Below are 15,666 nucleotides of genomic sequence, written 5' to 3' on the forward strand. Positions count from 1 at the left end.
ACAAGTACATAGTGTTGTAGAAAGGTTAAAAAAAGAGTCTCTATTACAAAACACTACCGCAATCTGCAAAAAGGTTAGTCACGGACATAACTATCACATTTATATCCTTAATAAAAAGGCTGTGACAGAATCAATGCCTAACCACATTAAAAAAAAAGGCAAGAACAAAAAAGACACTGTATATCTCCCTTCTTAAATGTGTCTTAAAAATATTAACTGTAAGTCACATTATCTCAAACTCGTATCTCAAGATACACCAAATTTGACTACCCTCCAAAGGCATGCAGAATTTTGTCTCATTCAGTTCTGTTCTATTTTTATTTTGTAGGCTAACGCAAGAAAGCCTTATTCACCCTCCAGTTACTTAATAACCATACCTGACAAGGACCAAAATCCACTTCAATACAAGATCACTGCTTAAGTGCTATTAATATTTGCCAATTGAAGAGAACTTCGCTTCTCTTCTAAGACTACAGCAATGTCCGTGAAATTTTTAGTAACTCATCACAAATGAGCAAGCCAACTTGAAAATATTTAGTATTAGAAGCAGCAGTTGCTCAATAAACTTTTACATGATAACTTGTGAAATGATTAGGCTTAGACAAACTACTCTTTCAGTTCAGGACATGCTATACCACATATGTCTTTATTACAGTATAGATATGCAACAAGTATAAGAATTTTAGTTTTATGCTTATTTAATCTTCAACTGGGAATTGTTTTTGAAAAGAAGAGATGCTAATAACATTCTGAAAAAAACAAGTCAAATCAATTTCTGCCACACAGAAGTTCTTCATTAAAAAAAGGAATGCTGGCCCAGGGCTTGAGGTGCAGGGGGGGCAGGCTGCAAGCCAGGATCCACCTAAGAATTAATATACATAGTGTTGTGGTTTTAATATGATGGATTCACAGCCTTAGTTTCAGGCTGGATGTTTAGCACGGCTTAATAAAAGTATCGCGCAATAGGGTTTTCAAGTATCTAAAGCACAGTAGGTGACAATTCTTCCCTCTTCCCATTAAATAATTCTTAAAATATATACTTAAAATTCAACTGGTCTTTCCTGGAATTTCCTTACTAGAGGAAAATATGCCTCTCCACAAAAGCTAAAGTTATGTTTACAAACTGAAAATCTATTTTACAATTGTCTGGTTGCCTAAGCGTCTCATTTTATTTCCCTAGTTAAGTAAACACTCAAAAGGACTACACAGAGACTGCAATCATTAGTATAGGCAGTGTTTTGCCAGTAAAAGAGGTGAACTCTACACTACTTGAATTTGAAAAGGGTCATACTATTGCTCGTATTAAATCAAGTAGAAATAGTATTCTTTCAAAAGAAATGAAGGATTTTGAAAATTAAGTCTGTGTTAACCTGTCAGCTGCAGGTGTCTGAACGAGCAAACTACCCGAATTACTTAACTAGAAGAGATCTGAACTCCTGCTGACGCTGTTATTCAAGGGGGACACCTCACACGAACACACCATCATCCAGAACATCATAATTATGTGAAATAAACACAGCAGAAAAAGATTAGGTAAAGCGCACTACCTAATTTGTACAGAAGAGTTTATGCACAAATGTGCATTATTTATAATTATATGTCTTAATAAAAAAAGTATTCTTTGCGTTTTTTTCACACTTGGTAGTGAATAGGTAATGTTTGAAAGGTAATAAATGAGACGAACAGGGCAGATCATAATTTCCTTTCCACGTTTTTGCTACTGATAGATATGAATAATTTATAACTCTGTTACTCTAACAAATTCAGTAACAAATCTACCTAGGAAAGCACAAGACTGTTGCTTTGGAGGACATAAAACAGCATGATATTTAAGAAATCTAGGAAACCAAGGGAGAGGAACTAATCTGTTTAACTGGGATGGAGCTGTAAATATTACTTCTTAAAAATATTTTCAGAAAGCCCAACATGCCTAAATGTATCAGATTTCTATGATAATATGGTGAAATATAGAATGTTTCTCTTCCAAAAAAATAAGCTTTAAAAAAAAAAATCTTACTAGGGATACTGAAATTCTTACAGCAACAGACGTAACAGGTTTGAAAAAGGGGCAGGAGGCATTTTTTGAGAAGTTTAACTATGCTGAGATCTTTGCCATAACAAAGCACCAAAACTGGCAATTTAACACAATAACTTAAGTTTGAATCTAGTAAAGTCTAATATTAACATGCCCATTACTATAGATCATTTTCAAATTATGTTTTCTTTTAACAAAAAGGCCGATCTTCAGATTCCTGGAATAAGCAGATTAAAGAGCACTACTGTCAAAACCAAAATCACTGAAATCTCAAGTCTTTAGGGACAATTACAGATTAAATTTGAAGCTCTTACTTCACTAAAACAGGCCAGAAATTGCTCAAGTTTTTACTAAAAAAAGGTGTATTTTAACAAACATTTCTAAGCATTAGCTGATTGCATTTTGTTTCTGAAGAAATTAATGAGCATGTTCACAGTTTATCTTTTCAAAAGTTTTTCTCTGGTAGGCAGCTTCTCAAACAAAGCAACTGTACGGAGTAATGACAGTGCCAGTTTTGAAGTACATTCTTCAAGGGAAAATAGCAAGTAGTAGTAAATTCAAGATGCATGGTATTTGGGATTAAAAAACACATACAAAGATGACACGGCTAAATAAATTTTCTTCCTCTTAATTTATCGAAGTGATCCAGCATCATTCCCCTTTCAGGGCCCACAAGGAAGGAACTTCTACTCTATCGGCTGAGTTCTATACACATGTAAAAGGAGATGTGCCTCCAAGCTCTCTTCTTCCCCACATAAACACAGCAGCATTTGGGGTTTTAATCACCTGCCCATGAGGAGGCACAGATGAGCCATTTTCATTTGCAGTTGGAGTAGCTATGTCAACTCTCTGAAAGTAAGAAAATGGTAAGAAGGAATTTCATGTTATCAAATGAACTGGACCTACCAAAAAAAAAAAAAAACCCACCACACCAAAAAACCCCCACCGAAAAGCAAACAAAAAACAACCACCCGCACTGATTTTATAGTAGAAATTTCCTGAGCCACAAAATCATACGCCTTCAACCACTGCCTCCTAAAACCAGGGAAGGTATGAACTGATCAAACACATGCAGCTAACATTTTCTAACCAAATATATAAACTTAGGAAATGATACAATGTTTTTATAACGTACAGCTTGTTCTGCATTTTTAAAAACAAATATCACAAATATTTAAAAAATAGGAAAATGTCATTTTACAAATCTCTTTAAAATCCCTTTCATTTCCTCTCCAGTAAGAAGCTCTACTAGTTCAACTATGATCAGGCTTTATTATTATAATTGTTATACAAAATGTTAGTAAAATTACCGCAAAAAGGATCTGTGACTGATTTCCATTCAATATTGGCTTATTTAAGATTTAAATAAAACTGATTTAATCTTTATATAAGCAGAAGTAACCTAGTTTATCCTGCTTCTCATCTCATCCTGTAGCCATCTTAGTCTCTAAGCCCAGATCTGTTTCTCACATTCACAGCTAAAGCTAAGGACAGGAATCAGAAAAATGGATAGCAAGGAATCAGATGTCACTGTCAAGCCTTCGTCCTATGTCCAATTAGCCTCTCTGCTTCCCTTATGGTCACAATGAATTACAAGAAAAATATCCAGATAGATCAGCAGATTTCATATGGAGGCAAGAAAAAAAACTGATTACAATTTCATTCAGTTAATTCGTTGTGTATCTTGACTATATTATCTTATATATTTGAAAGCTGTCCTGGCAAAGACTGTTGACTATTTAAAGGAAAGCTTTATTTAATGAACGTTACAAGTTTTTTCTGTCTTTAACATGCCTCTTCAAGAAGTTCTTCAAGACACAATAATAATTTCCGTTGAGTGGAAACTTCTGTATCAGAATTCAGAAAAAAACAGATTATAAAGCTGTTTTAATTCTCTGTACACAAACTAAAACCTTAACTGTAGTAAATAAAAGATGTGGAAACAGAAACAACAGAATTTGATAAACCTAAACCAGCTTTTAAATGTAACCCCATACTTTTGGGGGAGAAAAAAAAAAAGGAGAATTTTAGCTTCATTATTCTCTAAATTCACTTCACATTATCCTGCATAAACATCATCTACACACGATGAGTCTAAGGAATACAGCATTTCTCTATCCCAAAGAGAAATCTTTATCTACAGAAGCTATCAATTACTCTCCAACTTTCATACTAACAAATTTAACTTTGAAATCAAATGTATGCTGGGAGGAGGTGAAGGGGGGAAGGGAAAGGCCTTATAAATCACTCTAAAAAGCATGTGAGACAAGCATGTCAACCTTTCTGTAACAAGTTCTTCTCGCAAAGAAAACAAGAAATTTAAGAAGAAATTTATGTTCTGTCATATACAAATTCTGCAAATCTAAAACAGCAAAGCAATTTCAAGATACTCAAGATACTGTCCAACTAGATGAAGCTGTGTAGTTATGGCCAACAAACTAAAATCCAATCTGGTAAACATATACATCAGTGAAAAACATCAAAAGCCTGCATTAAAGTGGAAGTGTGCAATCATCTCCGAAGACATACACACTACATACTAAGTCTGGTATAAACTGTACTGAACTGCAGATAAATTCTGAACAATTTACATGGTAAGAAATTTCAGAGGTCAGATCATCTAGATTATAGTCAATCCTAAAAAGAATTTTTAGGATAGCTGCTCCTAAAAAAAAAAAAAAAAAGCATGCACTGATAAAGCACACAAAACTTAAAACTGTACCAGTGCAGCAGGCACCTGCAAATACTGAATTCTACTGCCAACAGATCCATCATAGTTCCACCTGACCCCACAACAGCACTCAAAACAACATATTCTCAACGACCAAAAATCCTACAATACAATATGAAACACATTCACAGGTTCATAATCCTCACATGCCACGAGCCAAGATTAACCAACTGGGGGGGGGGGGGGGGGGGGGGCGGAGAGCAAAGTTAATTAACAATTTTTAATCCCTTTCAATTTGAAGTCCACTAATCTACAACATTTAAACTAGAAATATTCACATTAATGTTTTATCTGTCAGTGGACCTCTGATCAAATAGTTCAACTTTCTGCATGAAACAAACCTTAGAAAACTGTCTTGAAGTCATCCAGTTTCAAAACTTCCACCCCTGCAAAAATCATCACAGTAAGTCATTCCAATCGTTACTAACAACATTAAAAATTGTGCCAAATTTCTATTTTCCGAATATTTAGGTTAAGCTAACTGGATCTTGCACCTTTGTTTGCTACATTCAAGAACTCGTAAGTATGCCATTTCTTTTCCCTGTAATTATTAATCAAATAAACCCTTAATGTTTTCTTTGTAACTATACCAAGAGCTCTTCAAGTCTCTCCTCCTAATGCACGAGTTTCAATTGCAGTCATTTTCTTGCCTCTTCTCTGAAAATCTGCAGTTTTGCATGCTTTCTGAACTGTGAGAATCAAAACAGAGACCGTATTCCAGTAGTTGTCACATTAGCACTAAGAGGTAATCTCTCTAGTCCTACTTGATATTCCTCCGATCATATATCCTTTCTGGCTAACACTGCACTCAATATTTATGCTCTTAATTGTGTATGAGTTTCATGTCTGTTTTAAGAGTCATCGTTCTGCACAGTATCTACTTTCTGTAAAGTCTTACACTTCTTCCTGTAATCTCCTTCCTGTAACTTTCACACAGTAGACCACTTTTACATGTTCCTGTAGATTAATTAGCATTTTCACTTCTGCATAACTTAGCTAGCTCTGTACTAGTGCATGGTTTTTATTATTTGCCATTCAGTCTCAAATTACTGGTAGTGTATGAATGATCCTATGATTTCTTCCTTGTAGATAAAAAAATGTTATTACTTGGGTCCAAGAGCAAACCTATGCACATTTAAAAAAAAAAAAAATTGGCTTATTTCATGATCACAAGTTTTATATTTTTGGGATCTATCAGTTACCAGTTTTTGAGCTATAAAACATACAATGTAAACAATGTTTTCTTAGTTAAAGATCTCAAAATATTTTACTCAGTGGCTAAGAATCACCTATTTCACATCTACCCAAGATAGCAGGTCAGACAAGTTAGCTGACATATCAGAAAATTAATAACAAAAGTTTAGACAGAAAAAGGAAAAAAAACTGCTACCCCTCAGACATTGGGAATTTAGCTCTGGAAACTAATTGTTCGTATTTCTGACTGCCTTGCCCCTGTCATGAAACACTTTAATACTGCATTACATCTCTTTTTTTGAGTGACAACAAAAGCAGGACATTAACATTTTTATCATACCTCTGCTGTAGAAACAAAGTAAGTTATGTTTTAAAATTGGGGCAGAAAAAAAATTACAACATTAAACTTTTGACATACTGTTCTTTCGCAACCCTTCTCATTACAGTAGTCACAGTAAGGAACAGAATTATTATCCCAAAGTAATACGGGGCCTAATCAACAAAGGTCTTTAGGCCTCTTGTTCTCCATTCATTTCAAACACAATATAACATTGCTGCATGCGTGGAAGCATAAGTCAAGGCCACAAAAGCTTACCAGACATCTCTTAGCCCATCTGATAGAAAGAGTGAATAGTGTGGTCTCTTGTCAGTCATCTGCTCAAAAATTTATCTCCCTTTCCAGTCACTTGGAGGACAGACTTTCTAATTGGACATTATTCTTGAATATTGCTCCAGGAGTCTACTTCTAGTCAGTAAGCAAGTACAATTTGTGCCTTAAAACATGCATCTCACTTCACAAGCTTGAAAGTAGTGAGAAAAATTAAACACCGCCCAAGAGGAAAAGGAGGAATGCAAAGTATCTGCAGGAGAATTCCAGGTTATTTCACTGTTTGGGGTTTTTTTTGCTGTTGAAGGTCTGAGAAAAAACTTTCTGCGGCAGGAAAATAGTGAGTATCAGATGCAAGAGATGTCTTTGAATAATTTAGAAAGTGTTTAAAATTTACAGGATGAGCAACTTATTTTAGAAGCTTACACTTCAGAAATTGATGCAATTTTGTTCCCTATATATTCATTACCGTAGACTTTCCACTTATTACAGATGAATGAATTTCAAAATACTGTTTCACAAAGCAACACTTCCAACAAAAATTTCAAAAAATAAAAATTTTAGCCTACAGTATAATTCTAAGATTACTCCCTGTGCATACAACTGCAGGCAGAAAGCTCTGATTTCAGAAAAGGGATAAAATATGAAGCAAAAATTTGGTAAGCCACAATGCCTCTGATTAGTATTTTTTAATAGGCAAATGTACTGAAGGGATACAGGTTCATGTCAAAATCTAGACGTGAAGTCCCTGTATGATTAGGCTAGTGCTTTCAAATGGAAAACCACACTACTTGAGTAAAAAAGCAAACATGCACAGAATGTGTAAAACAAGCAGAAGAAGCCCAGAACTAAACAGCATTCTTTTACTACTAGCAAAATATTATTGGGATAAAGGAACAGCTAGTGAACTTATATGCTTTATCTAGGGTACTTTTATTGTTGACAGCTAGGAAATCTGTTAAAGGTCTTCAAGAAAGGAAACAATCTTCTAATACTGAAGTTACAGCAGGGGACACCTGCAGTCAAGTACAAAAGTTTGGTGACCCCTTCATAATTCAAGAGAAAACATTAAGAGGATAACAATCTTACCCAATATAAAGAAACGCTTCTCTCTTTTCAAGCACTACATTTAAGTCCAGAAAGGATTCATTTTTACACTACAACAAACTACTGACAAAGCATAAGCCTAGAAGCATCAGTGTTGAGAACTGCCAGTACAATTTTTTTCCTTACTGAAGAACTATATAAGGAACAATTTCTCTGTACATGGAGAGGTTTTTCCCTGGAAATGCCTATGAAATTGTATAAAAGCCTGACTTCATAAACAAATGTAGTTAACACTTCAAGATGGGTGCCATTAAATTACTATTTTCCACAGCAAAGTTATTACAGATTATTATCACCTCCTCTCAGCCAAAACAGAGGCACAGCTTTTCTCTTCCAAGTTCTGCATAGTTTTAATGATACTTGGCTTACTCGATACTTTATATAGAATAGGTAGAAACAGCAGGGAAAACAAATGTAAACTGTCAATAAACAGTATTTCTCTTCTTAGAAAGCAGCCATGCCCCAAACAGTGGTTAAGGAACTAACTTTAATCAGAGGCCATTAGAGAACACAGAGTAATCCCAGTAAAAAAAGGTACATAATTTACAAATTGCTATCTTTACTATGGCCTAGCAGCAGGCAGCTCATCAGAAACTAAGAGTTTTCATTGCTTCTTTTCACCTTCAGACAAGAAACCCAAACGTGTAAGTTTAAGAGGCTGTGTATTCCATTTCTGCAAAGTCAGAGGCTAGAAGGATACGTTAAGAAAGAATGATGCTAAGTAAAAATCATTCCCTTCTGATTAGCTTATGTACCAAAGATAAGCAAATTTAACAAATCTTGTACACAGCCAGTTTTTCCCTTTTCCAAAACATAAAATAAGCTTACATACAAAAGTAGCTATTACACTGACTTGAACATATTACACTTACAATCCAAAAACTAAGTTTATGAGTTCTTAAAACACTTAAAGACACATATTTCCTTAAATAGATCAACCGTAAAGGGAAACCTTCAGAGGACCTATTTACAGATCTGTATTTTATACACTAGCAAACAGAAGAAAGTAAGAATAGTAAGTGAAATTGGAAGTTCCCAATGTCAAAGTCCTAATAGCAATGGATTTTGGGAAGTGGCTGCAGCAATAGGTTACAAACAAACAGCACTGTGTATTGCCATTTGCTGCAGCTTCCATTTCAGATAGTCTCCCACGAATACATCTTTACTCCCACAACCTACACCAGATACTTGAACTTTATGAAAAGAAATACGGAGGACTCCACCCACCTCAATGCATAAACACTTAGCATTTAATACCATCATATTAATATCACATTTCCTAATATCAATAATCTAAAATTAAGGTTTTGTATCTTCCATCCTGTGGTTTTTAAAAGCAAGCTTTGCAGCTACTTTTCAAAAGCAATTTTGAACATTCTAAACCTCAAAATTTAAAAAATACATACAGAGTGATATCCTTTACTCTGATTCTACGATCACATACTTCCAATTTCTTTTCTATTAGAGATCCTCACAGCAGAGTAACAAAAAAAAACCAAACCAAAAGAACGGTTATACAACTGATCCAGCAAAAACTCACTTCAGGAACATCGCCAAATATACTGACTAAATGTAAAGCTACTTCCTATCTAAAACTTCTGAACTTTTAAAGGAAACAAAATTAACACCCCCCCCAACTGAAGGTAGTAGTACTAGTGAGACTTGCAAGAAAGCTTTTATCAAAATTAGAAAACCACAGAAATCTACTTTTTCCTTTTTTTTTTTTAAACCAGAGAAAAGCTTCTAAGAGGTGAATGGTCCTCCTTTAAAAAAACCCAAACAAACCACCAAACCGCACCTCCTTTAGAGCCATCCAAACAGCCAACATTCAAGAACAGTGGAGTGAATCACCTCTTTTACACTTGGATGTTGGGGGGGCTGTTCAAAGCATGCTTCATGGAGAGCCTACTCTCATTTGTGATCACAGACTTCTCTCATCCCAGCTTTGACCATACAGCGAGGAAACGGTTTTCATAGTAATGAATAATTACTTTAACATTAACAGCAGTTACTACTAACTAAATAGATAGAATCTATTCCATCTTCTTCCTCAACCCTTCGCTATGCTTCGTTACTCTCAGACTTCCCGTCTTTCCATCTACCCTGCAATTTCCTCTTTCCAATGCACACTGCCCAGCAGCTTCCACTCTCTTGTACCTGCCCTAACACCCCCTTTATTTCTGACTGCTGATCAACGATCACGCTAATTTAATCAGCAGTTAGCCTCTTGTCCTCCTCTACTGCGAGAGTTGCTAAGACAGGAAAGAAAACTCTCTCTCTGTTTCTGGCTGTTCTCCGTCCCTCTGCTATGAGGACTCTGAACTCCTTCAGGAACCACTGGAAGCAAAGCAAGCCAACACCTCATGACAGAAGCTCCCACCACTACTTTGATAAAACTAGGAAGTCATGATTTAAAATATTCCATTCAGTTTCTAATAGCAATAGGATTTTGAATCTTAGAACTGTATTACAGTCGATAACAGTGGCCATCGACAGTATTCTTAATTGCCAATTAAAAGAAAAGCATGCAAAAGAAACATTCACAAGAGTTAAGTTGTATTTTGGAATTTAAGTATCACACGTTATAATCAAATTTCATTAAAATAGCCTACACAGCCCACAATCCAGCAAAAGATTTCATGCTGTGTACGTTAATGCTCTCCATTTGTTATTTTAAACAATCCAGTAAGATCATGGCATGAAGCAAACATACATTTTCACTCTCTTAAACATAAATGTAGCAAAACACTATCTTCTTCACAATAAGAAACAACTGAGCACACCTGGCTTAACTGAACTTTTTTTGCACGAAGTTCTACTATGTATCTTAGCCAGTCATTCTGCTCCATACATTTAAGTAGAAAGAAACCACCTTTTCCCTTTTTTACCAAGGGTTGCATCTTGCAATTTTTACTCCTAAATAATATATATAATCTCCCTTACAGCATTCCCAAAGCTACCCTGCTTATCGGACCTCTTTGTTTTCTTTCCTGTACACCAATATCACCTCGTTTATGCATTTAAAAAGACCTACAAGGATCATCTATGCTCTCAGTCTGTCCATCCTCAAGCATGAGAACCCTCAAATCTTTGTACTTCCCTTTTTTCTTCAACGGAAACACTTTTCCACATCTACAAGGCCCTTCATAGTTCTATTCCCTGTAAACAGCATCAGCTTTAAGTCCCTATTTGTTACTGTTAAGGAACTTCACACTTGAGTTGGTCTCGTAAGACCCCCTAATCCCTTCAAACTCCACGCTTCCCTATAGCAGCTGACCTATAAATAGGAGATGCACTGAGGGGGGTAGATGTTCATTATGTTTTAAACACTCGCATACAGAGACAATGTCCCCATGCACAAGGACCTGAAAGCAAGAACAAAGTTACTGCAGTTTTTTGGTATGCTGGATGTACAAGTACTCTTTGTAAACCAGGGATGTGACAAAAACTTGAAGTACCATACCGTGTTTAGTCCAAGGTAAACTTGGAAGTCTTTCTCCAGAGAAACGATCGTCTCTGTATGTAGTCTCTTTCCACAGAAACCATGCAGTAAGCAACTTTGAAAAAAGCTTTGTTTGCACTGTATCAGTATGGAGGGCTTACCCGTAACACACATTTTAAAACCTTAATTGAAAGCAATTGAATTTCTTACCATGGATTACAGTTCTACAAACACAAAAGATTCTGCCATGAGTATTACAAAAATAAGCTGTAACAACAAATACCTCTGTACAGGTACCAAAGGTATTCGCAGGGGGATGTTCTACTGTTTTTGGGTTATTAATTTTCAATCAATTTAATTATAGCTCTTACATTTTATACATGTACAATTAAATCTTTACATGAATTTAGCCAGTTGTCTTTACCACAAAAAAAGTGAACCAGTCATGACTAAATGAGTCCCAAATATCAGCATGCTATACCAGTGAATCTTCCTGTTTCACTTCAGAGCAAAAAACACTAAGAGATATATAGGAGTGACTTTTTAAACACTGACTTGAAAGGGAGAGATTAGGTTAATTTGGCTTTACGTTCAGTAGTAATACTCCAGATTTTTGTTCTCTTTTGTTTTCAAAGGGATGAGAGAAAAAGAGATTGTTTGGGACTCTAATGCAGTTTGGGGAAACAAATACTGGAGATTTTTCAATGAGGTTTGTTTTGTTAAGTTCAGCTAGATCATAGGAAGGCAATAACACCTTTGTAGTAGTTCCAAATCAAGCACCACTGATTTTACAATAATGAAATGCACAGCAATTACAAACAAAAAACCACAACTTTTTTTTCCCTTCAGAAGGGTGTAAAAAGAAAAGAAAACAAGCCAGAAAACTACAGTAGCAAAGCCAATTAATACTATTCAGTCATATTAGGACTTCAATAAAAAAATTTCTGAATTTTAAAAATTTTTTTCTTTTTTTCCACTGTATGTCTGTAACTGCAAAACTAAGGGAATACTTTATCAATAACAGTACCTCAGTGTAATTCAATAGACAGAGAATGTGGTAAATTATTAATTATGTCTTTTGCATATTAGCAATATGCATAGTCCATAATACCACAGCATTTCACCTATATTCTAACACCTACCTTCAATTCATACTGACAGAAAGATTCAGTAAATCAAAGACGAAGTTGATATCGTCCTGCTCACATCTGCTCAGCTTTGGTTTACTACACACAATACACAGGATTTAACCCAGCTTTGGTTGTTTTGAATATATTTTAAAAAGCTGAAACTGGGGTCAAACTAACCTTACTAGCAACACACACACAAAAATCACTTATTTCCATTAAATAGTACAAATGTTCATCTTTTAAAATTAGTAATTTCCCTCAGACTGTTGAAGACTACTTCCTCCTCCCAGTCTATTGATGTGCAAAGGACCCACTTTCAGATCAGAATAAAGGAAGTTTTCCACTACGTTAAAACAGCTTGGGGAAGGAGAAGGTACAGCGGGATAGTGTTCCCTCTACTTACAAAGCCACAAATAATTCATTTTCCTTCATCATTACTGTATACAACCATGCTTCAGGTCATTCCCCAACTATTAAATCCAGCTGGACTCAGTGAGAACTTCAGAATGTCTTTCCTATCTTAAAAACAATCCCAACACACTATAAGCAAATACGCTCCCCATATAGAGCCTCATCCTCCAGATGTTTTCATATATGCATAACTCCACTAAATGTAGCTCCACAGAAGCAGAAAGAATTACTGACTGAGAATTACTGACTGTAGCAAAACTAAGCAGAATTGCAAGAGTATGCAGGACAAGTATCTTTGGACAGGTGAACAGGAAATCAGAGAGGACACCTCTGTCTCCTGAAAAGTAGCACAGAATAGCAGCCTACTGGCCTTGCACATGCATTTAATTCTGAGATTACTATACTTTCAAGTATGATCAGATATAATGAAAAATCAGTGTACTAACAAAAGATGCCTGTTTTTATAATCCTTCTACACAGTAATATCACATTACCAGTGGTCTACAGAGCCTCTGTATTAATCCAAAGAAGGAAAACAAACAGGAATTGTAAGAACACTTGGGTACCATAAACATATTTGTGGTGTGGAACTAGTATTTCCTAAAAGGTACTTGCAGATATTTTCTTTAACTATTGTAACAAGTAACAATAGTGGAGCAGTAAATATATCTGTACATCACAAGTTGTTAACTTTATATAGAAGAAGCACTGATTTAAAGCTCTAAGTTCTCTACTTGAATAATTCACTTTATAACTTGATACAGAGACCAAATACAGTACTTACAAAACAGAAAACTCGCTTCCAAATTCAGTCAGTAACTGGGGTTCCCTAAACTGCTACTGTTACCATTTTTTATTAAAAGGAAAATCCTACTCTTTCCTTTTTCTAGGAAATGGGGATAGAAAATAACATCAGTTAAAAAACATTGGGGATATTACTACTGTTTATAATGTCCTGTAAAAACACAGGAGGCTGACTTGACTGTGAACATTCTTCTCTAAGCTCCTGCCAAGAAAGGCTCTGGTACCTTTGCTACCTTTGATTATCATTTTCTGATTCTAAGAGTTCTACACAGCAGCTAAACATGAAGCTTTTTTTCATTTCTTTTGAGGTTTAGTCTATGAAGCATGTAACTACACCGTATAGCACCACAATACACAAAGTTATTTAAAAAAGCCAGTCTCCAAAACAGCTAATATTTATTGTTCGTGAAAAATCCAGAATACTTTTTCATGTTACCAAATGTTGTAGTATGTCTGAAGTGAGACATACCAGTTTAAAAGAGAGACATTTATTTAATCTTTGTGGTTATAAGAAAAACTACCATACCTGTAAAAATAAGAAAATTAATAGGTATTACAATGCCTAAGTGATTACTTCCAATGAAACTTGCACTTTGGTTTCACTGCAGTCTTCCAAGCATGGTACAAGGCACATTTAGTGTAACACTCTCATCACCTGAGTGATAATGGCTAAATTTTAATATTTATGAGAAATTTGTAATTGCTTAAATAAAGGTTAATTAAAGATAACTCACCACCATCCCTCTCTCTAACTCTGTGAGTATGCACACTTTTTGCTTTACTGTGCCCTGTGTTGTCACCGTATTTGTTTTCAGGGCTATCAGAGCGCCGCAACATTTTATTTGGTGGCGAAGGATCTGTGGTGTCTCGCATCTTGTCATGACGGTGATCACCACCACCGGGGTGACTCTTGGATGAGTACTTAAGAGCCTGTAACAGATCACAAGAAAATAGGCATTTACATCAGATACGAAGTTACAGAACTGATGTTAAAATGTTATTTCTAAATTTTAGATCTCTTTCCAAAACACTTTAAAAAGTTAATTAATTTTCATTTCCTATTTAAACAATCAGCATTAGTCTTTCTAATTTTAATTACCTACATTAAAGCAACAAGTTCTGTAATTAGAACTCAAACCATTTTCTCCCACTATTACATCCAACATAACACTTGCTGTTAAGAAAAACCTAATTTCTCTATCTTTTCACTGATGGACTACACACTTTCAGCAGTAAATGGGCCACAGTACTTCAGCACTTTTGGGAGAAGCACAAGTCTCTACTTGGTATTAAGAATATAAACAGAAAGTTACAATGATTCAGTGTAAACTTTGAATATGTCCTCCATACTGTAGTCAAGGCCACTCAGTTTCACCACTACCTTGAACTTCTGCAAGGTTTTTTCACTACTAGACACCCCATAGCAGAAGTAATAAAAAACCCTAGAATTCGGGGGGGGGGGGGGGGGTGCAAAACATGTAACGTGACAATTCATTTTGAAGTATTTACCAAAAATTACATGTTCTGCCTCACTTTGACCTGCTTGATTTTGCAGTATGAGCTTCTGAGCAGCAAATGTTTACATTTACATGAACTGTCACTGACAGCTGCCTTGGACTGTCAGATTACACTTCACAGTGATACAAATACACAGAAATGTAATAAAACAGTTCAATTCTGTGCCCTAAGGAGACCAATATCACAATATACGGCATTCCCCAGATTCACACCCCGAGAACTGTTTTTTTCAGTAGACACAGCAGAGGAATACAGTATCCACCTTACAGAAATCGAGATTATTGTCAGCAGCTTAAGAATTTGATGTTTTCTGAACATGCCTAGCAGCTGGCAACTGCAGAAATTAAGCCTTACTGGCAACCCCAGTTATTCAGGGTCTAAAACCATGCCCTGCTCAGGTTACAGTCCACAACAGCAGTTTGGGGGAGAAGAAAGGACTTGGGGAGGGGGGTGGGGGAAGAACAAGATGCCTTTTGTTTTTAAAAGGAAAACACTCTCCTCCCCCTGGATCTCCACTCCACCGCAAGTGACCCCGGCTCGCTCTCCCGCCCCTCGTACCGTACCCTCCCCGACTCCTAGGCCCAAGCCCTACACGGGTCGCACTAGGCCTCTCCTCCTCGCCCCAGCCCCGCAGGCCTCAGAAGAGCGCCGGAGCCCCGTTCCTTCCGCGCGCGGCCGCCGCCGCCC

The 15,666-nt window shown here is 36.1% G+C and overlaps 1 protein-coding gene across 2 annotated transcripts in view; it reads right to left on the bottom strand.

The window, feature by feature from the left end:
• Positions 1-14,388, bottom strand: part of WAC (WW domain containing adaptor with coiled-coil) — a 65,413-nt gene extending 51,025 nt beyond the window's left edge. The window contains exon 1 of one of the 2 annotated variants that reach the window (XM_009329106.1): positions 14,196-14,388. In XM_009329106.1, the coding sequence (XP_009327381.1) occupies positions 14,196-14,334 (139 nt within the window). In that variant the 5' untranslated portion in view covers positions 14,335-14,388. The remainder of the gene's footprint in view (positions 1-14,195) is intronic. The other variant, XM_009329107.1, reaches the window with a different exon arrangement.
• Between the last annotated feature and the right edge of the window lie 1,278 nt (positions 14,389-15,666).

This window comes from Pygoscelis adeliae, unplaced genomic scaffold (genome assembly GCF_000699105.1).
Source record: "Pygoscelis adeliae isolate BGI_AS28 unplaced genomic scaffold, ASM69910v1 Scaffold427, whole genome shotgun sequence".
Classification (NCBI taxonomy): domain Eukaryota; kingdom Metazoa; phylum Chordata; class Aves; order Sphenisciformes; family Spheniscidae; genus Pygoscelis; species Pygoscelis adeliae.